General features: G+C 45.6%; 1 protein-coding gene and 1 long non-coding RNA gene across 13 annotated transcripts; one reads left to right on the top strand and one right to left on the bottom strand.

Moving 5' to 3' along the window:
- Window positions 1-11124: 11124 nt before the first annotated feature.
- LOC123152153 (UDP-glycosyltransferase 92A1-like) lies at window positions 11125-13148 on the bottom strand. The gene has a single exon (XM_044571773.1). It carries the CDS (start codon window positions 13128-13130, stop codon window positions 11715-11717), a length of 1416 nt encoding a protein of 471 aa, XP_044427708.1. The 5' UTR covers window positions 13131-13148; the 3' UTR covers window positions 11125-11714.
- Window positions 13149-17755: 4607 nt separating this feature from the next.
- Window positions 17756-21844, top strand: LOC123150904 (uncharacterized). Of its 12 annotated transcripts, XR_006475410.1 has the most exons (10): window positions 17756-18429; window positions 18602-18696; window positions 18891-18968; window positions 19053-19115; window positions 19215-19278; window positions 19408-19490; window positions 19634-19747; window positions 19827-19906; window positions 20000-20201; window positions 21065-21844. It is a non-coding gene; the product is annotated as an uncharacterized lncRNA (long non-coding RNA). The 12 variants fall into 12 exon arrangements; XR_006475404.1 differs by having other exon boundaries at window positions 19827-20201; window positions 21065-21843; XR_006475403.1 differs by lacking the exon at window positions 21065-21844 and having other exon boundaries at window positions 19827-19895; window positions 20004-20492.
- Window positions 21845-27867: the final 6023 nt, after the last annotated feature.

Raw genomic sequence — 27867 nt, 5'->3', positions numbered from 1 at the left:
ATCCTCCTAAACTACTCTTGGTCGTCGACAGCGGGCTGCACGTAGTAGTAGGCACCTCCCGAGTAGTAGTAGTCGTCATCAACGGTGGCGTCTGGCTCCTGGACTCCAACATCTGGTTGCGACAACCAGAAATAAAGGAAAAGGGGAAAAAGGGGGGAGAAAGCAACCGTGAGTACTCATCCAAAGTACTCGCAAGCAAGGAGCTACACTACATATGTATGCATTGGTATCAAATGGAATAAGGGTATCATATGTGGACTGAACTGCAGAATGTCAGAATAAGAGGGGGATAACTAATCCTGTCGAAGACTACGCTTCTGGCCACCTCCATCTTGCAGCATGTAGGAGAGAGTAGATGGTAAGTTCACCAAGTAACATCAAGTAGCATCGTATAGCATAATCCTAACCGATGATCCTCCCCTCGTCGCCCTATGAGAGAGCGATCACCGGTTGTATCTGGCACTTGGAAGGGTGTGTTTTATTAAGTATCCGGTTCTAGTTGTCATAAGGTCAAGGTACAACTCCAAGTCGTCCTGTTACCGAAGATCACGGCTATTCGAATAGATTAACTTCCCTGCAGGGGTGCACCACATAACCCAACACGCTTGATCCCATTTGGCCGGACACACTTTCCTGGGTCATGCCCGGCCTCGGAAGATCAACACGTCGCAGCCCTACCTAGGCACAACAGAGAGGTCAGCACGCCGGTCTAAATCCTATGGCGCAGGGGTCTGGGCCCATCGCCCATTGCACACCTGCACGTTGCGTACGCGACCGGAAGCAGAACTAGCCCCCTTAATACAAGAGCAGGCTTACGGTCCAATCCGGCGCGCGCCACTCAGTCGCTGACATCACGAAGGCTTTGACTGATACCACGACGTCGAGTGCCCATAACTGTCCCCGCGTAGATGGTTAGTGCATATAGGCCAATAGCCAGACTCAGATCAAATACCAAGATCTTGCTAAACGTGTTAAGTATCCGCGAACACCGACCAGGGCTAGGCCCACCTCTCTCCTAGGTGGTCTCAACCTGCCCTGTCGCTCCGCCACAAAGTAACAGTCGGGGGCCGTCGGGAACCCAGGCCCACCTCTACCGGGATGGAGCCACCTGCCCCTTCAGCCCCCATCTCCGAACAGTACCACAGGTAATGTAACTGTGTAAAGTATATAGTATATGCCCGTGATCACCTCCCGAAGTGATCACGGCCCAGTAGTATAGCATGGTAGACGGACAAAGAGTGTAGGGCCACTGATGGAACACTAGCATCCTATACTAAGCAGTAGGATAGCAGGTAATGGTAACTACAGTAGTAGTAAGGACAGGCTATGCACCAGGATAGGAATAACGGAAAGCAGTAACATGCTACACTACTCTAATGCAAGCAGTATAGAGAAGAGTAGGCGATATCTGGTGATCAAAGGGGGGCTCGCCTGGTTGCTCTGGCAAGAGAGAGGGGGACAACTCCGTAGTCGTACTGGGTAGCAGCGGCGTCGGTCTTGGTGTCTAGCGAGACAAGAGGGGGAAGAAACAATAAATATTTGAGCAAATAGATGCATAACGATGCATGACAAGACACGTATCGGTGCCAGAGGTGCCCTAAAGCGGTATGAGGTGATACCGGTGAAGGGGGGAAACATCCGGGAAAGTATCCCCGGTGTTTCGCGTTTTCGGGCAAAGGAGCCGAAGGGGGAAAGTTGCGAGTTTGATATGTTAGGGGTGCGTGGCGGACGAACGGGCTGCGTCTTCGGATTCGTCTCGTCGTTCTGAGCAACTTTCATGTAGAAAGTATTTTCATCCGAGTTACGGATTAAAAGATATGATTTTCTAAAGATTTTATTAATTTCTGGAATTTAATTAATTAATTAATTAATTCGAAAATGAATTAATGACATCAGCATGATGTCATGCTAACATCAGCAGTTAACAGAGTTAACTTGGTCAAACTGACCAGTGGGACCCACCTGTCATACACTGTCTATGTTAATTAGAGATTAGGCTAAACAAACTACTGTTTAATTAACTAACAGATTATTTAGATTAATTACTAGGATTAATTAACTTAATTAATTTAGTTAATTAATTAATTATTTAAGTTTATTTTTGTATTCTCTTTTTTTATTGGAAACGTTCTGTGGGGTGGGGCCCCTAGTGTCAGTGGCACAGGGGCCGTAGTGGGTTACGGGCGGTACGGGCGGGTCGGGCGTTGCGGCGCCCGACTGGGCGTTTGCCCAAATCGCCGGGGCGAGGAGGGCCGGGGCAAGGCCGTGACCGTGGGCGTCTGATGGGGCGCGGCGTCGCCCGAACGGGCACGCCGGCGAGCAAAGGCCCGAGGCGACGGTGGGCCGCGGGCGTTGGCTTGGCCGCGGCCGAAGGCGGAGCAGAGCGGGGGGAAGCAGGGGCGCCATGGGGCACGGGCGCGTGCGCGAGCACGGCCAGGGCACGGCCCTGACGCGCATTCGGGCACGGAACGGCGCCGGCGACAGTGAAGGGAAGAGGCAAGGCGCAGGGGGGGCGCGGCCCGGCACGGTGCGGTGTCGCCCGGGAGGGCCGCCGACGAGCAGCGCCACCGAGGGGGAAGGCGAGGCCAAGGCCCGCGGGGAAGCGCGGCCACGAGGCGAGCGTGTACGGGGGTGGCGAACAGGGGCACGCCGGGCGGGGCGAGGCCACGGTGAGCACGGGCCGGGGCGCGACGAGCGCGGCACCGGAGCGAGGCAAGCACTGGCGAGAGGGGACGGGGAGCAGGAGGACCGGGGTCCTCACCGGGGTGCGTAGGGAACGGGCAGCGTGCTCGATGGATGTCGGGGAGGACCGTGGTGGAGGGGGACGGGGACGGCGTCGACGAGGAGGAGGCAGGCCGGCGGAGAGGAGGAAGCAGGCCGGTGGGGAGGGCTCCTGGCGGCGGGGTCGTCGAGCTCCGGGCGCCGGCGTGTGGCGGGAGCGCACCGGGCGGCTTTGGTCTCCTCTAGATCCCGATCCAGATCGGGAGAGAGGAGGAGGGTGAGTGGGTGCGGGGATTGGGTTAGGGTTTCCCCCTGGTGGGGTTATTGAGGGGAGGGGTTGGGCCGGTGGGTGTGGCCGAATGGGCTAGGTGGGTTGGCCCAGTTGGGCCACGGCCCAGGGAGGGGGGGCTTTCTTTTTTTTCTGTTTTCCCTTTTTGTATTTTCTTTCTTTTCTGTTTAAATCATTTTAAACCATTTAGCCATTTTATAAAAATGTGTTTGTTGCACCATAATTACCCTTGTATTAGTTGTCACCGTTTGTACTTTTTAGTTTTGACATTTGAAAACTTTACTAGTTTGACTTGAGTTTGAATTTGAATTTTGAATCGGTTTTTGAACTAACCCGAGATTAACTACAGTGACAGAGGTGACGCGACATCGTTAACGAGGGATTACTGTAGCCTAATTATCCGGGCGTCACAATTCTCCTCCACTACAAGAAATCTCGTCCCGAGATTTAAGAGGGGAGGCAAGGGGGAAGGGATTGGGTTAGGAAAAATCTAACTGATCTTCTCGGTCTTGGTTGCTCTCCTCGAACAGGTCGATCCATTACATTGACGTCTTCATTCCTATGCTTCAGGTCATCATGGTGAAGTCGTCCTTTTCTTCGGGATCTCCAACGTACTTACGAATAGGTAAGGGGTAACTGCGGAAGAACGGACCTTACAAGGTTGGCTATCTAGCAGATAACTCAGGGAATGTGGTAGAAAGTAACTCTCGAATAGATAATTAAGAAAATATCGAGAGTAAAGTAAGAAGGTACCATGAGAAGTTTCAAATGGATAGGTAATTGTTCGATGTCTGAAACAACATGCGAAAGGGGTCCAGAGCAACGAGATTGAATATTGCGTCTGTTACTAGAATAGATCACTAGGACGGTGGCCCATGATCTTTCCTACGAAGCCAAGCGTGAGGAATGACTTTAGAAACAGGGGTGTACAGGAGAGTCAGGTTTCGATCCTGTGGAACTGTGGGTTATGGGCCCACCATGTGGTTAAAAGTAGGAAGGTCGGTGATATCTTGCACGATCGTGTAAGCAAGGCATGTCAGAGGATAGTCCGTTGGCCATGTTGGCAACAACATAGGTACCAAGGGCGAGGGACAAAAAGAACCATTTTCCTGCTCGTTGAACGAGGCGGACCAGTAGGCAAAGTTCTCGTCCATCGGTGGTTACCGGAATGTCATCAACAATAGTACAGGGTCTTACTGACCGAGTTGTACACCACGGTGTTTACATAAGCCGGGAGATATTTCTGCTTAGGTCATATAGATCACAGAAAGGTTAAACAAAACAATGGAAAGGAAATTATGTCTATCAGATTAAACCAAACAATGGAAGGGAAAATGTGTTTAAACACATATTTCAAGGGTATATCCTTCCCAAGGACAAGCAGAGCAAGATATCCTTGATAGGATATAAAGTAGAAAACCCTTTTAGGTAAGGGGAGAGAAATTTCATGACATTACCCATACAGCTGTGTTTGGATAATTGAGCAGGAAACATTTAGCATTGGGCTTTAAATTTTCTTGTTGAAAATCGGAGTACCATAGCCATGTTTCGAGATAGCATTAACATGGTCTTCAAGCAAAGGTCGGACTTTGGATACACAAAGGATTCATCAGGAAGAACTTATAGAATAAGTCTTACCATTTCCTCGTGGAAGAATAGATAACCTTGCTAGAAGTAAGCTATAACAATAGGTCCTCCAGCCAAGTGTGCTAGGCATGACAACACCTTACCGGGTCACATAAAGACCATTGTTATAACTCTTGGGAATATGTTCCAATCATCATATCTGACCAAGATTCAGATCTGATTGGTGTCAGGATAACTCAGACTCAGAATACTTGAGAAGAAAGGTGCAACACAAACTGTCGAGATGACATTGTAAGATTCTCGGGAAATGAACTATGGGAGTGAGTATCAACATCAGAGTTCATCATTAAACCAAGGAGAGGTGAGGAGGTGGCTGATTGACTCAGCGATAATTCATTGACATTTCCAAAAAGGATGGATTTCCACAATTATGTGAATAAGGAGATAACATTAGCCAGATCAAATGACTTAATGATGTATGTTGGAGGAAAACATACACAATTAAACATGGGTTGAAAGGTGCACCCGAAATATGGGCTGGGTTGCACGATCAATGTTAGAATGGTGACTTGACGAACAAAAGAATTAGAATGAAACTTGACCATTCACTTCAAAGCAATAGGGTTGCTAGAAGTTTTGAATTCACACATCATAGTTCAATTGTCGGTATTCCGGTTAGAAACAACACGGGTACCAAGAAAGAATGGTGATGGTGAGAAGTATCACCATACCAAGAATTCTTAAGAGGTGGTGAAATTCTCACGACCTTCTTGACATAAAAGATGGTAACACTCCGCGGTAGAACATAACATAAGTTGGATAGCAAGGAACTGAAGGTACAACACAAAACAAGATCAAGTTTGTGTTGAACGGAAGGCAATAATGTTGTCGATGATAACCCAAATCTTCAAGGGCAAAGGATGGTATTTCTCATCATGAATTTGATTGATATTCTGGAAGAGCTTAGAATGTTGATAATGATCACGACACATTTGTCGAGAGATTACCTGAAGATGTAATCGATCAGCGATGACATCAAGTCAAAGGAATGATGAAGAAAGAGGTTATTGGAACCATGGGTACGACACAAACTCGAAAACGAGCTTGTTGTCCAAAGCAAAATGATATGATGAGGAAAGATCGACGTAAGCTTAGCTGATCATCAAAAATTTGTGCTCTGGGAAGAAGGACCAGGTAGCACAGTTAAAAGTTTGCACGATAATGATATAGTCGATTAGGCTAGGAATGACTTGAAGGATTATTAAACTCATAAGCAACAAAGATTACTTAGAGTTATCAAACCAGAGTGCGGAATCGGTTTACTTACCGGTGTTCTTGAGCGACTAACAACTCAGAACCCATGAGAAATTGGAATCAGTGAGAAATAATAGCTGATGGAGACTCATAAGATGCAACACAATTCTTAGAAATTCTCGAGATACCATAGGGTAATACTCGACGGTAGATCAAGGTAGAGGTTAGACTGGTGTATTGACTTGCAAAAGACAAGTGCTTTAACTTGTCCGAGAAATGAGATCAAAGAGAAAATATGGTCGAAACCACGATTGCATAGGATCAGTTCATATATACCAGATGATATTATATCAACGAAATAGTTATTATTACAAGAAGCTTCTATGGTAGGATCTACGTCGTGTCCATGGGCATGAACACAAAGTTCAAGGTCGACTCCCACTTCTTCAATGTATACCCTTCCATTCACCTCTCACTCTCGAAGAAGTTGTAGTGTTGAGATTTTATCTAGCAAAACACCAGAAGAGTATGACTCGTGAAAACTTTCGAGTTTACACCATGCCAAATCTCTCGATAAATGTTTATTATTCATTCTAGAATTGTATTATCCGGAAACTTAGTACATGTGTGAATACATAGACAAACAGAATGTCACTAGTATGCCTCTACTTGACTAGCTCGTTGAATCAATGATGGTTATGTTTCCTAACCATAGACATGAGTTGTCATTTGATTAACGGGATCACATCATTAGATAATGATGTGATTGACTTGACCCATCCGTTAGCTTAGCACGATGATCGTTTAGTTTGTTGCTATTGCTTTCTCCATAACTTATACATGTTCCTATGACTATGAGATCATGCAACTCCCAAATACCGGAGGAACACTTTGTGTGCTACCAAACGTCACAACGTAACTGGGTGATTATAAAGGTGCTCTACAGGTGTCTCCGATGGTGTTTGTTGAGTTGGCATAGATCGAGATTAGGATTTGTCACTCTGATTGTCGGAGAGGTATCTCTGAGCCCTCTCGGTAATGCACATCAATATGAGCCTTGCAAGCAATGTGACTAATGAGTTAGTTGCGGGATGATGCATTACGAAACGAGTAAAGAGACTTACCGGTAACGAGATTGAACTAGGTGTTGAGATACCGACGATCGAATCTCGGGCAAGTAACATACCGATGACAAAGGGAACAACATATATCGTTATGCGGTTTGACCGATAAAGATCTTCGTAGAATATGTGGGAGCCAATATGAACATTCAGGTTCCGCTATTGGTTATTGACCGGAGACGTGTCTTGGTCATGTCTACATAGTTCTCAAACCCATAGGGTCCGCACGCTTAAACGTTCGGTGACGATCAGTATTATGAGTTTTATGTGTTTTGATGTACCGAAGGTAGTTCGGAGTCCTGGATGTGATCACGGACATGACGAGAAGTCTCGAAATGGTCAAGACATAAAGACTGGTATATTGGATGACTATATCCGGACACCAGATGAGTTCCGAGGGTCACCGGATAATTATCAAAGTGCCGGGGGTTATCGGAACCCCTGGGGGAACTAATGGGCCAACATGGGCCTTGTGAGAGAGAGAGGAGGGCCATAGGGCTGGCCGCCCCCCCTTGGGAGTCCGAATTAGACAAGGAAGGGGGGTCGGCGCCCCCTCTTCCCCTTCCTCTCTCCCTCTCCTTTCTTCTCCCTCCCTCCTCCTAATTGGACTAGGAAAGGAGGAGTCCTACTCCTACTAGGAGGAGGACACCTCCCCCTCCTTGGCGCGTCCCAAGGTCGGCCGGCCTCCCTCTTGCTCCTTTATATACGCGGGCAGGGGGCACCCTAGGACACACAAGTTGATCATTGATCCCTTAGCCGTGTGCGGTGCCCCCCTCCACCATAATCCACCTCGATCATATCATAGTGGTGCCTAGGCGAAGCCCTATTCCGGTAGCATCATCATCACCGTCATCATGCCGTCGTGCTGACGAAGCTCTCCCTCGACACTCAGCTGGATCGAGAGTTCGTGGGACGTCACCGAGCCGAACGTGTGCAGATCACGGAGGTGTCGTACTTTCGGTACTAGGATCGGTCGATCGTGAAGATGTACGACTACATCAACCGCGTTGTCATAACGCTTCCGCTTACGATCTACGAGGGTACGTGGACAACACTCCCCCCTCTCGTTACTATGCATCACCATGATCTTGCGTGTGCGTAGGATTTTTTTGAAATTATTGCGTTCCCCAACATGCAACAAGTGGCATGGGATTTAGGAGGCGGTCATTGCTCGCACGGAGAGCGGCGCCAACGTCGAGCGTCTGGTATGTCCATGGCTCACCGGCCTAGCTCTTCGTCGTGTACTTCGCCGACACTTGTTCTTCGTCTGTGCAGATGATCCGAATGTTCGACATGTTTCGCTAGGACAACAACGACCTGAAGTTCAAGTTCCTTCATGTCTTAACCAGGATTGAGTCATGCGAGAAATGGACAAAGTGTCGGCTCGCTCTCGCCAAGACCAAGGATGGTGTCTACAACCTGGACGCGCCTGCCTCAGCGGCGACATAAGGGCGTCTTGATGGCAACAAGAAAGCCAAGGCGACGAGGGACTCGGCTCTCGCTGCCGAACGGCTGCGGTCGTTGATAGAACAGTGCATCGCCGACGCCAGGAGCCATGCCGCCAAGAGGGAGGAGAAGTCCGAGGCGAGGTGGTCGGCTTTGATGACGAAGCATGACGTCAAGCTCGATCTTCTCAGGACCAACGTCGCTGCGAAGAAGAGAAAGACCGACATGGTGCTCCTGATGGGAGCAGACATGGCGACAATGGATGAGCAGGTGAAGACGTGGTACTTGGCGGAGAACGACCTCATCTTGAACCAGATGCTGGGACCGGCGGCGACCACTGCCACGCCTACGCCTACGCCCACCACTGCAACTACGCCCACGCCAACGCCGAGCACTGCAACTGTGCCCACGCTTACGCCGAGCTCTCCCACCCCTATGGTAGAGGAACCTATCGTTTGAGTTCCATGTCTATGGTTCCTACCCTTTTGATCGCCGGACTTTGGCTATGTTCGATTGTCGGCCTGTGGCATGATGATCGCCAACCTATGGCATGATGATCGCCGAACCTATGTCATTTTTTGGTAGCGGGAAAGAGAACTTTAAATTTTTGTGCGTTTGGGGGCCGAAACTTGTGGACGCGGCTGGAAACGTGAGCCCCACAAAGCGAAAAAAACGCCGGCGCAAACGCACAAAGGCCTTTGCCGGGTACGCTGGAGGGCCAAACGACTAAAGATGCTCTTAGTAGCAAGCCGGTGTCGTCAGGAGGAGGGGCACTCGCAGGCCGAGGAATAGTGAAAGCCCATGGTGCCGAGGTTCCGGGCCGGGCACCGCAGCGTACAGAGCAGCAAAACCCTTTTTCTCTTGGGCCGGGCATAGGCAAACTATAGGACAGCGAGACACAGGAAGAAAAACCAAGGCTAGTACGCTATGCGATGTGCGGTTCGCTCAAAAATGGTACTCCCTCCGTAAACTAATATAAAAATGTTTAGAATACTAAAATAGTGATCTAAACGCTTTTATATTAATTTACAGAAGGAGTACACCGCTACCAGACACTATGCTTTTGTATGGGAGGCTGCTAGTCTGCTGCAGCTTTCCTTTTCTTTTCGTCATGTGCACGTCTTGTATATATCTCCAAAATGATCCTTCTTTAGTAAAAACTAGCATGTGGACTAAGTATATTTTCTCATATATTTTGCGTACAATTAAACTACTGGTAATTACTTTTAAAAATTTGGTTATAAATCTTTCTGACAATTGCGTGCAACAACCCAGGAAGCAGTACGAAATAATGTGGGAACTCAGCACAATTAAAAATCGGAAATGTTAACGCCTATACGTGTGGGCGTTTGCATTTCGCCCACACGCGTGGATCCGTATCCGTTCGTGAGCGCACGAATCTTGGCATGTTTCTAGTGCCACGTAGGACTGGCCTGGTGTGTGGGCGTTCAGCCGGTCGCCCACACGGCCGTTTCACCACATAGGAGGGGCTGGTGTGTGGGCGTTCAGCAGTTCGCCTACACGCCGCTTTGCACGCACACACAATGGCTAATGTGTGGGCATTTGCCATCTCGCCCGCATGCCCGTCTCCTCTCACACACCCAAGCTGCTAGTTGCCATGTGTTTTGCAGTGCACATGGCAACTGCCCTTAGTGTGTTTTATAAGCAGGTGGCAACTCTCTTTTTTTACCCGAGTTTGCCATGTGTTTTGCAGGATACACGACAACTGCCTAGTGTGCACGTAAGTAGATGACAACTCTCTTTTACCGAGTTGCCATATGTTTCTGCATGGTACATGGCAACTGCCTTAACGTGCATGTACATGGCAACTGCCCTAACGTGCACGTAAGCAGATGTCAACTCTTCTTTTTTACATGGAAACTGCCCTAGCATGCTTGTGAGCACATGTCAACTCTCTTAACTGTCTAGTGTTAGTATGTGGCAACTCCTAAAGTTATGAAATCATGGCAACTACATTAGATCAGACCATACATGGCAACTGCAGTTGAACAACCATGACAACTGCAGTTGTCCGACATGGCAACTGTAGTTCAGCGACATGGCAACTGCAGTTAAACGAACATGAACGAGGGTCTGGACCATGACAACTGCGGGCGCGTGGTGACCGTCACGCGTGGCGTGCGGGACCAGAAGGTACGAGGGCTGACATACGGACGTGTGGGCGTTATCAACTTTGCCCACGCACACGCGTGTGAGAGGGATCGGAAGGAAAAAAAGGCGTGTGGGCGCTAGTTGTTTTGCCCACGCATAGATGTGTGGGCTGTTCCTCTTATACACCACACAAAATGTGTGGGCGGACTCGCTAACGCCCACACGTGTGGCACTTATCGGCGTCCTTAAAAATAGCAAGCATGGCAAATATTTTCCAGCAATTATTTCTAAATACCTCGGGAAGCGGTAAAAATAACAACTTGGCACAATTTAAATATGACAAGCATGATAAATCTTGGCACAATTAAAATATGACAAGCGTGATAAATCTTTCCGGCAATTGAGTGTAAACGACCCGGGAAGCAGTATGAAATAATGTGGCCACTCGGTACAATTCAAAATGTCAAGTGTGACAAATATTTTCCGGCAATTATGTGTAAACAACTCGAGAAGCGGTAATAACTTGACAACTTGGCACGATTAAAAATGGCAGGCATAAAAAATCTTTTCGGCAACAAACAACCCGGGAAGCTCTATGAAGAACGACAAAGCATAATAATTCTTTCATTCAATTGCGTACTTGGCATAATTAAAAATAACAAGAAATCATCCAGCCCAATATATTTGTTGCACTCTACTCCTTCCGTCCCATAATATGAGAACATTTTTTAAGCTAACATAGTTTGAAAAACATTTTTATATTATGGAACAGCCGGAGTAATACTTTGCTCGCAGCTAAAAACTTCATTTCTCCCACAGGAAAAGTCCATTTCTCCTTCGAAACTACTGCACACACGATGAATAGTTTGTACGTCCACTGAACGACGCGACGACCCAACAACTGGACACAATTTAAAAAACTTCATTTATCAAGAGGGGTAGGTGCGGTTTCGTTTCCATCCTAGTGTGTCCTCCTGTCCCAACAGGCATTTTCGGCACCAGTTGACGATTACTACAGTACTACTGTATGATTTATGGAGGATTGGCCAGTTGGCGAGTTTTGATTAGAAATAAGGGGAGGAAGTTTACGTAATTGACCGGAAGTAGGTGTAGAATGATTGGACGTAAGTCTAACATTGCCCTTTGTCATGTGAGCGAGCCCATGTTCCCCACCCATGCCATCTTCAATGCATCCTCGTTGCTCCCAGGAAGCTCTCGAGCGCCTTCTTCGATGACCCAACGTCGTCTGTAGCTGCGCCTCTCATCAACTCGCCGATGCACTTCATCCGTCTCCGCATCTCCGCCGCCTTGGACGTCTGCCCCATCACCGTCTCGACCAGCTCCGCCACCCTGTCAATCTCAGGCGGCGCCGCGTCCTCCGTGCTTCCCCTCGCCACCTCCACGCACACGCCGCACTCCTTCTCCAACATCTCCACGTTGTAGAACTGGTCGGCGGCGAGCGGCCATCCGAGGAGCGGCACGCCGTGCACAAGGCTCTCCAGCACCGAGTTCCACCCGCAGTGCGAGAGGAACGCGCCCGTGGAGCGATGGGCGAGGATAGTCACCTGCGGAGCCCATCCACGGATGACGAGCCCTCTGTTCTCGTCGCGCGCTCTCTTCTCGAATCCTTCCGGCAGCCACTCGCTCGCCGCGACGGCGAGCCCCACAGGCGGCCGGATAGCCCAGATGAACGGCCGTCCGGCGTGCTCCAGCGCCATTGCCAGCACCGCCATCTGCGCCTGCCGGATGGAGTTCTGGGACCCGAACGACACGTAGAGCACCGAGGCCGGCGGCTGCGTGTCCAGCCAGCTTACCATGCCGTCGTGCACTTTGTCGGCGGAGGCGGCCGGTCTTGCGCCGGCGACGCGGATGAGAGGCCCGATGGGCCAAACCGGGACGCGCAGGCTGCTCCGTAGCAAGCCCAGCCCCGTTGGCTCGAACTCCTCCACGGTGTTGATGAGCACCCCGTCCGTCGCGTGGCTGTGAGCTATCTGCCGGTGACAGAAAGCCGACGCCCGGTCCTCGCCGTCCGCACGGAGCATGACCTCGGATACCTGCGTCTTGTGGAAGATCTTGCCGGGGAACCCGGGCACGGGTACGTGCCCGGTGGGGGTGACCGAGAGCGGCACGTTCTCCCACAGTGAGCGCAGGATGGCCGTGCCGAACGCGCCACACGAGGCGAAGAAGGCGTGGGAGCACCCGTTCCTCCGCGCGACGCTGGCGGCCCACGCGACGAACAGGTCGGAGACGATGGAGACGACGGAGTCGTCCTTGGCCATGCTGGCCACGTAGCCGTCGAAGGCGGGCTGCAGAGCCTCGAAAGCTTCGAAGAGGGTGACCAAGGGGAACCCGACGGGGAGGGCGTCGGCGGACTCGGCGTGGGTCGGCAGGCCGTGGTCGGCTGGGTTGAAGGGGAGCGAGTGGAACGCAAGCCATGGCGGCGCCGTGGCGGAGAGGGCAGCGACGTTTCGAGGGGGGGAGACCAGAGTTACGGCGGCGGACGGGATGGCGCGGTGGAGGAGTTCGGCGAGGGACATGAACGCCCCGAGGTGGCCTTGGGCCGGGAACGGGAAGAGCAAGACGTGTTTGGTGCTGGCCATTGCTAAGGAAGAAGGAACGGTAAGTGTGAAGTTTGACATGTACGGTACCCAAATATAAGGACCTTTTTGACACCTTACCCGTGGACTTTTAAAATTGTCGAGGTGTGAAAGGAAGTAAATTAATCAAGGGACCACCAAATAGACTCTGATCCCGCAGCTACCTCACAGCACATCAAAGGAATAAAATGATTCCGCTGCCGTCCGTGTTTTATTTAGTGTATGTATGCTTTTTTTTAAGAAAAAAGAGGCATAGCTGAATTTATATATAAAGCCAACGGGTATCAAGGTGGCAATCTCTATCTCTATCTCTATATATTTATATCCTTACCTAATCTTTCCCTATATATATATATATATATATATATATATATATATATATATATATATATATATATATATATATATATATATATATATATATACTACTTAAAAAACGAGCAACGTTCCCATTTCGCTCGCCTCCTTCGTCTAACCTCCACATCCCCTTCCCACATAATGAATCCCCTTCACGTTAGTTTTTTTTCCTTAGTAGCCCTCCCTCCATGTTTGTTTTTTTCCTTAATAGACATAATTAAAACGGCTTTTATCTACTATCACTATAAAAGAAAAAAGGCGGAGAATCAAATCATCCTATCCATCGAAACCTGTAATCTGATGGTCTACATCCCTTTAGGATACTAAACGCGTTTTACGCTTTAATTATCCATCATGCCATTACTTAATTAATTGCCAATCATTGCCATTGAGTTAAAATCGTTCCCCGACCACGTCGCTAGCAACCAGCAGTTTTGGCCCGGCCCAACCACAACCCCATGTTGCCCGCCCAGCAGTTTCGCCCGCCCCGCGCCGCGCCGTCCGCCGCGCCCGCGCCGTCCGCGCTCCATCCGCCAGGAAGCCCGCGTCGACCCGCCTCGACCGCCGCCGCGCCATCCGCCTCGATCGCCGGCGCGCCGACCCGCCTCGACCGCCGCCGCGCCGTCCCGCCTGGTCCGCCGCGCCGTCCGCGCTCGAGGCGCCTGGACCGCTGCGCCGTCCACGCTCCATCCGCCCGGACCGCCGCGCCGCCAGGACACATCAACTGAAGATCGTGGGGGTTGCCGATGGTGGAGCTGATGGCAGTTGCCTCCTCCCCCCTCCCCAAAAGGTGCAAACTCTCGAACGTCTCCCTCATTCCCCTCTTACCTACTCATTCGTTCTTCCATCGGCGCCGCAGCAACAGTGGAGGCGGAGCGGCCCACGGGTTCCTGGCTTACCTGCCACGCGGCGAGGTAGCCGCGGCCGGACTAGGAGCCTCGACATCTAGGATTCGCAGGCCGTGGTCGACTTCTGCTCCGAACATCACAGGTCGGTATTACTTCACACTTGGCCCCCCTTCAGAATAAAAATAAATCAATGGATCGAGCTTTTTTGGTAATTTGATAACACCACGAGCAGTAATCGTGTTTGAAAGCCAAAAACACAGAATGTGTAAACTGTTTTGATGTACTGTCAGTTTAGGAGCAAAGTAACCATTAGTAAACAGTCTAGGAAATCTGAATACATCTGCACGTCAATGTGATCTTCTGTTCATCCCTTGTACTGATTCTAACATTGATGGGTTTTTGCGGACAATGTTTTAATGCTAGCTGTTGTAAGTAGTCACTGTGGTTTCAGCATGATGCTTGCTGTATGGAGTTTGCAGTATCAGTTTGACGCATAAGCCTTTCGAAATTAATTCAACTTGACTGAATTTTACTTTCCTCTCTTCTCTCATGCTTAAATTTCTTGCTTGTGTTTAGTATGATGCGCAAGAGAGTTGAAGCCCGCCGCGTTCCAACTCTGAGGGATGTGCATCCACACACGAAATGGAGTTTATGTCTCAGAGTATACCACAAATTCCACATTGAACGAATTGGCTTTGGTAGGAAGAGACTAAACTTGGTCGTGTTGGACACAGAGGTAAAGCTTGGGACATCTTTTTTTCCTATAATGATTAACCATTTTGTTTATTCCTTGGAATTTTAAGCTGAAAATAGTAGGAGAAGTGCCTAATATGCTATAAAGAACAGAGTGGCAAATATATTAAAAAAAGACAGGGAGCACAAGAAAAAGTATTCACCTTTGGACATGGTCTGTATGCTTTTCTCTGCAAACAAAAAATCGTGTTTTATGTTTCCGCTCATTGATTTCAGCATGCCTGAAACCAGATGCAACTCCATCTTCCTCTGGTACAAAACTGGAAAAAGTAGGAAATAATTTTCTCAGTCTCATTTCCCTGTACTTCACAGTATTAAACACCACGTCCACCAAGAGTAACATATAATTCCACAGCCTTGATTGCAGCTTTACCAGCTTCATCCTTTTCATTAATTAAAATGCAACAAGTTTGCTACTTCTATGACAGTCTATTGACATGAAAGCCTAAAGGAATATTTCGATATTGTAGCACATCATGTGGATTTTTTATGTTAAACTGTATGGAGTATTGGACATGAGATATTTTGTCTGATCAGTTCATTCAGGTATCTCTTTTTTCTTAATAGCATATTTCATCTCAAATGGTGCTTTTTAACCAATTATTTTTAATTACTATATGCAGGAGGACATGAAAGAATTTCGACGAAAATTAGCTGTCATACTGTTGGAAACAGAACTTAATATGTTAAAAGGAAGTCCAATATATTATCAGCCTGACAATGAAGAAAATGTATCTGATTCTGATGTTGAGTTTCTGGAGGATCGAAAGCGTAAGCGGCAAGATTCACCCGATGGAGCCAAAGACAAAAGCCCCCTTCCGAACCCTATCATCGCCGCGGACCCGCAAGATTTAGTTGACGAACTATGCAACCACATCATGTTAATTAATGATGCTGATTCCCTGGAGTAAGCAACATGTCTAAGAAGTATAAAGTTTCAATGTACACTATTAGAATGTTACAATTATTAACAGTTTGTTACCTACAGAAAGGAGTGGGTGCGAAGCTCTAAACCCCATCTGATAGGATTAAGTCTCAGAAGGATTCAAGGTATACTCCACAGGGATCAGCCGTTGGACATTGATTGTTTCAACATGGCTATACGTATACTTGCATGTGACAAGGCCTTACTGCCAGTAGATCCTCCAGTGCGCTTTATGGATCTACAATTTTGTGTAAGTTATCCCAGATCACAAACTATATTAATATTGTCACCATCATGTTTATTAACCATTTTTTACCTAGACGTCCGTGATCGAGGCCGCCCTCGCTTCCGCACGAGATTTAGATTCGCGGGTACAGCCAGATATTCAGGCGCTAGCATCGTTGCTCCGTAGCTCGACTGAGATAGACAACATATCATCATGCAATTGGGTAAGTTTGGTCTATTTTATATGGTTGTCGTGATTAATGTTTGTTCTGAATGAGTGTTGCTTGCAGATATTGCTCCCTCATGCATTCCTCGGCCACTACATCTTGTTCGCAATCGACAAACATTCACGTCAAGTAACTATTTTGGACCCACTATTTCCGCCCTTATCCCCAGAGAGATATGCGTTAAAATTTCAGAGGGTTGCATTCTACCTGAATGATGCACTCGAATTAGCACAACCGGGTTGGAAGTCTGATACATTTGCCTGGCCACGTAAATCACCAATTGATGTTCCGATGAGCCTAGACCGGTCAGTTACTCTGAAAATCACTATGCATGTTTTAGATTTATTGTCATAACCTCCGAAGATAATGATAGTGTATTCATCTACAGGAATGAATCTGGTTATTTTGTTTTCAATTATATGCTCTGGCATGGTAACAAATTTGTTCGTCCAATTTGCACGGTGAGTGTTCTATATCACACGTTCATAAAAAGTTTGAAGCAAAATTGCATCCTAACATCATGCATTGCTCATGTAGGATGGTTATGAGTTGAGAAAGAATATTTTGATACACTTGCTCGAGCATGATGCGAATGAAGCTGAAGACAATATCCCATATGATGTACGAGAAATTCTCAAGTGCCTCAAGTATGAAGTTAATAAGAGATGATAAACTGGACTTGATATCTACGCATTGGTAGTCACACTGTACTTTTTTTTTATCAAAATTTCTTTTCCATCTCCATGGATTTGTTTACTGTATTTGCCATATGTTGTGGCTATTTATTTATAGACATGAATTTTGCGATGCAATATGTTTTGGAGACTGAAAAAATTAAGCTCCGGCACAACACAGATGCAGTCATTATCTTCTTTTCAATTTTATTATGCTCTCTGGGTTGGTAACAAATATGTGCAAAAGGCATGTAAAATATATAGTCTTCCGGCTGTCATAAAACTCTTCGGTCGGTATCCACCGACCCATTGCTGTTAAACCCTACCTATATGAATTTGCATGCTACTTAATAATGCATGTGCAATTCACGTTGTACGGGTCTGGACAAGGGAATGGCCATAAAAATTGACGTGTTTGTCTTCTAAATATATGCAAAGGCAGGCTTGTTTGTCTTTTCTTGATTTGTAATATTTTTCGGTGCAATCAAACTATCTTTATATGCATGTTATTCTCATATATACTTGGATATTAGTCGATTCCGTTTTCGAGAATCCAACCTGCGGTCCTTATTTAAGTGGATATGAGAAAACGTTTCGTTTTTACAAAAAGAACCCTATGTTTGTGAGAAATCGACCCGCGGTCTTTCTTCTATCTTATCCAGACGTTCCTTTCCAGCGCGGCGGGGCGGCGCCCTTCACCGCGGCGACAGCTCCAGGTGGGCTCGCGGGAGACGGCGCTGGGCTTGGGAGATGCGGCTGCGAGGGCTCCGCATCAGGCAGCGACAGCGAGGCGGGGATGCGGCGCTGCGCTTCCGGGATGCAGCGGCGAGGCGTCGAGGCAGCGCTGCGCTCGGGCGCCACATCAGGCGGCAGCAGCGAGGCGGGAGGCGCACACGGAGATGAAGGAGGGGAAAATGGAGAGTCGGCCGGGGCGAGGAGTTCGCCGACGTCGAAGCCACGGACCCCGGCGCTGCAAGCTTGCAGGGGGCGGTGGCCATGGCCGGGAGGCGGCGCTGAGTTCGGGCGCCGCATGCCTCCTCTGTCGCTCCTTGTTTCTTTATTCCCCAACTCCTCTCTTGCACGTCGTCATCTTGCCGCCCACGCAGCAAAGAGATCGAGGAAGAGGCGAGAGTCGGGTCAATAGATATGTCGCACGAGGGTGCGGCACTCCCTGTTCCATCTAGATCAACAAACGCAGAGGGAGGTGGAAGAAGAGCCACGACCTGCGAGCAGGAGGCTGCCGCCTAGCACGCATCTGACTGCGGCTATTTTATCCATGAGCGGGAGGTTAAGGTATTCACCTCTAAAATCACACTTCTGTTTTCCCCGTTTCCATCTGATGTATGGATGACCAATGTACCACTCTCACTTGGATTTGCCCATGAAAGCAATATAAATACTGCACCAAACTGTGTGATTTGTTGAACCAAGTGTTGAGTCTGATATGACATCTTTATGCTTTCAGAGAAGCACATCTCTGAAATTCACAGTTTTGAACCCAAAGAGACGCATCTAGACAATGGTTGCATCAGTGGTTCCAGTGTCATATACGCCAACATGGTAAGCATGTCTTCGTGTCTGATTCTAAGTTAGTTGTACTCCATAAGCTATCCTACAAACTTTGTCCATTTCTTTGTCAGAAACATGGCCAAATATTGGTCGACTGAGCTGGTTGGCCTGGAGTTTCAGTTGTCTGATGTTTGTAATTTGTACCCTCTAATTACTTGTACTGGCTACTGACTGAGCTTCTTTAGGTGGCCAATCTTATTGAGAAGAATGACACAACAGCAGGCAGTGGATCAGAGCCCAAACTCTCACTTGTTAGGATAAAGGTAAAGAAATCAGGTCACTTCTGATAGTTGTGTCCAATTTTCATTCCAGAATTGTCAAATGAAAGACCTCATCTTATTCTACAGGTGGACTACTCTGTGTTCTTAACAATACACCCCCAACGGTTTGGTCAAAAGTATGTTGAGAAGGTACCTCAAGAACTATGTGGGAACTTTCTGATATCATCCCCTTTGTTACTTGTTAGTACTACTTGGATAGTTTATTTGTTTACAACCTTTTCGTTGTAGGTTGCCAATCCACAAGTCATTGTTGTTTTCTGAAGATCAGCAAAATGGCGCCAAAATATGCACGGTTAGCAAAACAAGAACTTCAATTACTTTGTAATGATAAGGAAAAGTAACATATTCAGAGTAAAATTCTTTGAAGTACAAAAGCAGAGCTGGGCACTTTATCTGAAAAATGCATCTTGCTATCCTGCAGACAATGCTTGAGGTTCCGGAGAACTCTACCCAAATGAGCTTAATCAACACACTGTCGAAGCTCTGGTTCCGGAAAGTAACTTGGTACTTCCTCCATTACAAATTAAGTGAATTGAAGTTTTACCTTTGTTCCAAGTCAACTTTTTCTATATTTTATAAAGTCTATAGAAAAATATAATAATAACTATAGTATAAAAATATATTGCCATATTGATATTTTCTTACAGAATATGCAGGTTCTTCCACTGGACAACCTGGACACTGCCATTCATGTTTTCGTCAACAAGGCAGACAATATGGCATTTCACTCTTGCCTGCAGAAGAACACCGAAGAGGCAATAGTAGGTAAAACTACCAATATATTAGACTCCACTCTACCGATTGAGAACTGAAAAGAAATTTCTCCACTTGAATTCGCAGAACGAGTTGACCATCACCAAGGTAGATACTGCCGTCGAAGATGAAGATGCAATGGTGTCATTGTGACAGGTGAAGAAAAAGTATGTCTTATGTTTACTTGATTCCGTAGATTAATATCTCTTTTGGTTGGCAAGAATGACCTGGACACTGCCCTTCATGTTTTCGTCAACAAGGCAGACAATATGGCATTTCACTCTTGCCTGAAGAAGAACACCGAAGAGGCAATAGTAGGCAAAACTACCAATATATTAGACTCCACTCTACCGATTGAGAACTGAAAAGAAATTTCTCCACCTGAATTCAAAGAACAAGTTGACCATCACCAAGGTAGATACTGCTGTCGAAGATGAAGATGCAATGGTGTCATTGTGACAGGTGAAGCAATAGTATGTCTTATGTTTACTTGATTCCGTAGATTAATATCTCTTTTGGTTGGCAAGAATGGATCAGACCTATTTTTGTTTGAAGTTAAGATTTTTCTTCCTGAGGTAGCGAAAATCTTCTGTCGGACTACCTCCCCCCCCCCCCCCCCCCACCCGTGCGTTGCAAACAAATTGATATCGAATAGTGGGATTGAATTACTGTAAATATTCATAACTCTAGAACGGAAAATTGTACACAGTATCGCCTTCAATAATACATAATAATGATTGTTGATGCCACCAACCCCAACTGTATTGTGATAATGATATTGAACTGTTTTAATTTGGTTGTGTACTCAAATCTGAAAGCATTCTATTTTATTTAGGTCCTGTACATATGTACCTGTAGCATAGCTATTTGAGATATGCCACTACAGTATTATTAGTCCTTTCATGTCTCTGAAATGGGGCTTTACATTCTGTGTGTTCTTATTGTACATCAACAATAAGAGCAGAGGAAGGCAACTGATGCATCTGAGTTCTCTTCTTATTTCAAAGAAAGGCATCAACTTGATGCATCTGATTTCTTGGAACTAAAGCATAATACAATGAAAGGCGACAATACGATACAGTCGATACTTGCTTGACCCATGTGAAGTTGAAAGTGTTTTCTTAAATCCCATGTTTGTTGATCTAATAATATTCACACGTAATTTGTTTCTGAACAGAAAGATTGACTAGGTGAGTATTATGTATTGAGGTAGGGAAAATTGTGGTCGTGCAGCCCTATAGGTACACTGCAGGATGCGAAACTTATTGATGTATTTTTGTGCTAATTTTTTGCATCAATGATTGATTTTTCTATCAATTGTAAAGAAATCCTCACCTTGAAGAATGAAGCCAATGGTGAACAAGGATGTTCTTTCTACCAAAGAACCAGGCCATGCCGAGGTAGTGGTGTGGTTCGGATGATGGTGGTGAGGCTAAAATATGGGAGATGACTTGGAGTTATTTTAAGCATGAGTTGTGTACTGGTGTGGTTCCTTAAGTCACCCCTTTCAGGTCAAACCCCTCTATGTTATCGATCACCTTTTTCATTTTGTGTTCAGTGATGTGGAATTTAGTACACTATTTTTTGCCACTAATGACCAATCTATAAAATAAAGCAAACTACAGTGTCAGCTACAAGGTACTATATGCAGTCTGGTTTATCGATCATTCGACTACTTCACAAGGGAAAAGTGCTAACTGCCAACTGACAAGATCAATAGTAGAATAAAGGGATGGAAGGAAAAATAAGTGTCTCCAATTTCCTTGGTGGTGTGTGCAAACTTTGAAGGCTGTATTGTGATGAATAATGGAGCGTGTTCCACTTACCCTTGTTCGACCCATTCCAATCTTGGTGGGCAAGTACTTGCGATGACGGCTATCCGCACAGACAAGCCAAGGCATCCCTCACCATGCTTGTTTCATGGACAATTTGGAATGAGCGAAACGCACGAGTTTTCAGGCATAAGTGTGCCCCTCCGACGGTGCTGTTTTCCTCCATCGCCATCGAGGCTAACCTTTGGATCATCGCCGGTGCTAAAAAATTAGGGTCTTTGTTATTGCACAAGTAATCCGCATGCCATGTACTCGAGTTGTTTATAACTAATTCTATTCTCTCTTATTTAATGGATAAGGCAAAGCTTTTGCCTCCGTTTAAAAAAAATGGAGCGTGGGCAGTGAGCGGACAAGATGGACAATTGGCCGGAGGTACCGAGGTGGTAACTGAACCATGCGTCATGGGGCAATTTATTTTACTCCCTAATCATCTCATTTTCTAACTGAACCTGAGATGCAAACTGAACATAAGCCGTAATAGTCGAGCCAGCAGGCCTCATCAACTCAGACGTCTGGCCGCTGCCCATCATGGCCCCACGTGCTCATGGCAGCGCCGCTTGACGTCGCGGACATACTCATGTGGACGGCCCATTTGATCCATCCTCTTTGGACCACATATATGCTGTATAGAGGTGTTATGTTTGGTGTTTTTTTAGGGTCTTTAAATTTATCATGTCAACGGTCAAATTGTTCTTCCCCGCAAAAAAGGTCAAATTGTTCAAATGTGGCCGCAAGTTCTGGGTAGCTAGCGAACACTTCTCGGTTTTTGTGCCTGATATTCATATAGGTGCTAAGTTGTCTGGCGGTCAATGAATTACCTCTTGTGTTTCCTGGGTTTAAAATCTAGAAATCGCCGGCAAGTTATTTTTTTATGACATTTACTCGCCAATAAATCGTAAGAGTAATAGAGTACTGAAACCTACCAGTTAACAGTGTTTTTCTTGTTTTCTACTAAAACTTGAGATATTATCACAATTAATTTGCCTAAGAGGGCCAAGATAGGCATTTCCACTAATTGTCCATATTTGGATCTTAGGTTAGCCAACTCTGAAGAAATTACTCTGAACACAAAATAAATCTGCAACATTATACATCAAAGGGTACAGTAGGTTCCCACTATTTGTGCAGCAATCATGTGATAATTTTTTCAGTTTATCTTTGATACAATTCTGTATACAATCTCTGTATTTGTTGCCTTATAAGAGACTGAATTCTGTGTGGATTTCTTGATCCGCTTTCAACAATGGCAGTTGGTAGCAACATCTAGCAGAAACAACCAATTATTAATCACAAGCTAAGGTAATGACGGGGAAATGCAACAAGGAGCATGTAATGTACTCATCAGGAATGGAAGCTGCGCCTGCACACACACTTGCTTGCCCATTTACTGCTATCTACTGCTCAAGAGGACGACAATGTTCACACCGAATTTGTTCGAAGAAATGACCCAGTGGGTGGGAGTGGCTTAAATAGTTGTTGTGGCTTGGTAATTTACTTTGTGTTTTCTCCCCTCTTACCTATGATGACATTGTACTGGAGCATCACTGAAAGGCTTGCTGACCTGGTGGAAGAAACATATGGGTGCTCTCACCTTATTTATTTTGTCACTGTAAAATTCATGCTTGAACATAAAATTGTCCTCTATTTGGTTCATATTTCAGTAGTTAGATATTTTTTTGTGGGGGAGTAGTTTTTTTTGCGGGATTGTGGGGGAGTAGTTATATATATATATATATATATATATATATATATATATATATATATATATATATATATATATATTTGCGAAAAGAGTAGTTAGATATATTTAAGCAGGAAATGCACGTTCCTGCTACTGTACTATGCTTTAACACATAAGAAAATATGTCCCTCATCCATCACGCACCTACGGAATGGGTCAAAAAATTAAAATATGTATTACGTAGAGGGAGGTGGCGTCTGATGAATTGAGCATTGTACCGCGTGCTGGCGCTGATACTAAATTGATCTGATGACTATTGTTATCTACGCAACTATATGTTGTTAAGAGAAAACTGATTTCCAATAGTGTAATTCTATAAATCAACCCATAGCAAAGCACAGGCATATTTGCTAGACTTACATTATTTTTAACATTTGTCAAAATTGGATATAAGGAATATTGCAGAATGACACGCGGAGCAGATTCTATTAATTTTATCACCCGTTGCAACGCACGGGCATTTGTACTAGCAATAATAAAGTAAATTGGGTTTCTTTCGTCCGTCATGGCATTTTTCAGAAAAGTCCCTCTATTTTAAAGAATTCAACCCGCAGTCCTGTTTTAAGTTAAAACGAATCGTTATTTTCGTATTTTACAGAAAAGTCCCTGTCTTTTCTTGAAATCAACCCGCCGTCCAGATTTAAGTCACACTCGAACCGTTGTTTTACATTTTTCGAAAACCCCCTAATGTTTTAGGTAATTCATCCGCAGATCATATTTAAGTCAAACAAATGCTTTTTAAAATCATCCATATCTTTTAAACCGTAACTCCGATTTGAACATGTTATATATGAAATTTGATAAGAAAAATATGTAGAATATGAATATGAGATTATTTTTACATGTTAAGTATTTTTAAATATTATTTTGGAATATATTTGAGTCAAACCAAATGATTTTATAAATTATCTGTATCTTTTAAACCGTAACTTTGATTTTAACATATTTTATATGAAATTTTATTAGAAAAATATGTGGAATCTAAATATGATGTTAATTTTACCTGTTAATATTTTTAAAATATTGTTATGGAAGCAAACTTATAATTTATAGCGCAAGATCCATTTTTTCATACCGGCGGTGATCCAGATTGCAAATAAACACCCTACTACAACCATATAGAGAAAGGAAAATATCGATAACTACACATGCATACCTCTGAAAAATGTCACAGGGAAAACAACAGATTTCTCATCGCAAGAGAGAGAGGGAGAGGGAGGAGAGAGGGAGAGAGAGACGTCTTAGGGTTAACCATATTCAACACACGTTTTTTATTTTTTTGTGTGAACACCGAGGCCATCGCTGGCGAGGGTGAGAAGAAGGATAAGCGGCAACACAAATATGATGCCTCGCAAAAATAAAGGAGATGGACCTATTGTGGTCTTGAGTGATGGTTGTTGAGTTAAGAGCGTGTGTTATGTTTTCCCTCCCGTTGCAACGCACGGGCTCTTTCGCTAGTACTACTTAAAAAGAACGTAAGGTTTTCATTTCACCTCTCTTTCGTCCAATCTTTCATATATATATATATGTCCCACTCTTTCCTTATCATGTTTGATTTTTCCTCTCATATTTGATTTTTCTCCCATCCATTCAATTGTCTCATGTTTATTAACTTACCAAAATAAACACATATTTTGTTGACAAGTCATTAAATTCTTACAAATAAGTGCTTAACAATAAAATGGCAGAGGAATCATGGCGATTGCATACAAAGATTTGATAAGATTTTAACGTATCAATATAATAATAGACGTGGATTCTCAAAAATAATAATACAATAATAGACGTGCAGTCAGGGGTTAATCTACTAGAATGTTTATACCCCCGTTGCAACGCACGGACAATTGTCTAGTATAGTAACAAGAGCATCTACACTTAGACCCCTCGTATCTTTTGCCCGATAATTGACTGGTCATGAAAATGTCATCCAGCGAACCCCCTCAAACCGGCTTTACACGTCCGGATTGTCCGACAATCCCCAAAAGCAACACATATTTAGGATGGATATGGGGAGCCTCAGATGTGTCCTTCACATCGGATCCGACAGACCGGGCCCACCCAAATCCCTCCAAAACATCCCCATCCTAAACAGACATGCCCTCTTCATGTCCTCTTTCCTGCCTCATCCGCACCGCCCCCTTAGCTGTGCCGTTGTCCTGACCCCGCAGCGTCACCACCACCGACACAAAGCTCTTCCGCGCCATCCTCGTCGCCACAGTATGTCCTAATCCTTTAATGAAGTTAGTGCTCGAGTTCGACATCCAATCATTTTTCTCCCAAACCGCCAGCACAAATCCTAGGCTTCGCGAGAGAAGACGCACCCTAGTAACATATGTTGGATTATCTCTAGTTACTAATCGTAGAGGAGGCACACAACAGGGCTATGCAGAATCTCTCCAATCTATTTGCGGTACAACACTGATTCCGGGTCACCAGTCAACCAAAGAACTTGCAAGACATAGGAATCCTGGATTGCTAGATCGGCGTGGCACTAATGTTAAGCACAACTCCACCGAACAACACCGAGTATGCAGACCTGACCGAGAAGCAACCACTGGGCTCTCAAGCCCAAAAATTTTGTCCTCAACCCTTTCCATAAGCGAGATGTTGATCACTTGATCCCCTAGGTGAAGAAACTTGTCTAGGGCCGCTAGACCCATGTTTGGATTCACATCTTCCCACCAGCCACCCGCTAGATTGTCCATCATTCCCGTCTTAGTCGCACGCTTGCCCATGACAAAGAACGGGTTGGGAGCAAACTCACTAATTCTGCCTTCCTAAAGCCACTTGTCTGTCTAGTAAAGAGTGGTGGCTCCATCGCCAAGCTTATTCTTAGTGGCAGCGCGGAAGAGAGCGAGGCAGAGCTTTGGCACCTGAATGTTGAAGTCCTTCCATGGCTTGTCGGGGATGATGCATCGAAGCTAGGACCATCGGCCCGAAGAGGATCCTGAGATTTGGTATGCCAATCCCACCTCGCTCCTTGGGGCAGCAGACCTTCTCCCAGGCCACCACGCAATGATCGCCTCACGTTCTTCAGGGCACACTATAAGAACCCACGAAAATCTTCTCCACCCCTATGATGGTATTAACCGGTAGGTCCAATGCTATCATAGCACGAAGTGGTAAGGCAAAGAAAGTGGTCTTCACCAGAATCAAATGACCACCACAGCAGGGCATATATGCTCGCCATCTGGGTAGCTTGTCAACAACTTTATCCACAAGAGGTTGAAGCTGAGCAATAGTTGGCTTTTGCAATACAAGGGGAAGGCCCAAATACTTGCATGGGAATGGGAGTAATGGGAAAGTTAGAGGTTGAAGAGCAGCCTCCCCTTTGTCCTGGTGAACAACATATGAAATGAGCCACACATTTTTCTACATTGTTCTGCAGGCCGAAAGACTCTCTAAAGTCTTGCATGATTGAGACGTAGGTGAGCAAACTCCCTCCTTCAGGTTTAATGAAGGTGACCAAGTCGGCAGCATTAATGGATGACCAATAGTGCAACCCTGAGCGCATAAGCATCTGAAAAAGTCCAACGTCCGCCGCCTTTCGCAACATGAAGTGCAGTCTATCCATCACTATAACGAACTACAGGGACAAATGGGTCCTTGATGACCAACAAGTATAGGGGATCGCAACAGTATTCGAGGGTATTATTTCACCCAAATTTATTGATTTGACACAAGGGAGCCAAAAAATATTTATAAGCCTTAGCAGTTGAGTTGTCAATTCAACCACATATGAGAAGTCACTTCCTTGCAGCAATGTATTAGTAGCACAATAATATGATAGTTTGGATAGCAGTGGTAACAATAATAGTAACCATAGCAGTTTTGTAGCAATGAAACAACAACAACAATAGTAACTTGAGCAAAGACAATATTATGAAAAGCGTAGGCATGGAGTAGTGATTGATATTTGGATGAAATTCATAGTGTTAACAGTCACAACCTAGAGCGATACATAATAGCTTCAATTCATCAGACATATGTAGACATGTATTCCGTATATAGTCGTACATGCTTGTAGTAAGAACTTGCATGCCATCTTTTGTCCTATCCTCCCATGGCAGCAGGGTCCTAATGGAAACTAAGGGTAATTAAGGCGCTTCTTTTAATAGAGAACCAAAACAAAGCATTTACAAATAGTGAATATATAAACTCCTCACATTACAGTCATCCCCGGGGAGTTCCAATTATTGTTGCCTTGGGGGTCTACGGTTCAGAACAATTACATGTGCAAATAAGTTGCTGATAGGACCAAGAACTCAAATATATTCATGAAAACATAAGAGTATCCGATCTGAAGTCATGGCACTTGGGCCCTAGTGAAACCATTAAGTATAGAAAAATTATAGCAACATCAATCTCAGAACATAGTGGATACTAGGGATCAAGCCCTAAAAAATTGACTCGATTACATGACGAATCTCATCCATCCCCATCTACCTCCAATATGCCTACGATGAAATCACTCACTCCCGGTGGTGAGCATCATGAGGTTGTTGATGAAGAAGGGTTGTTGATGACGACAACAATGAATTCCCCTCTCTAGAGG

This window comes from Triticum aestivum, chromosome 7A (genome assembly GCF_018294505.1).
Source record: "Triticum aestivum cultivar Chinese Spring chromosome 7A, IWGSC CS RefSeq v2.1, whole genome shotgun sequence".
Classification (NCBI taxonomy): Eukaryota; Viridiplantae; Streptophyta; class Magnoliopsida; order Poales; family Poaceae; genus Triticum; species Triticum aestivum.
The sequence above is the reverse complement of the archived record's forward strand: the minus strand, read 5'-3'. Positions and strand labels throughout refer to the sequence as shown.

Excerpts from the sequence above, each read along its gene's own strand:
- LOC123152153 (XM_044571773.1), bottom strand. The coding sequence starts at position 13,130 with ATGGCCAGCACCAAACACGTCTTGCTCTTCCCGTTCCCGGCCCAAGGC.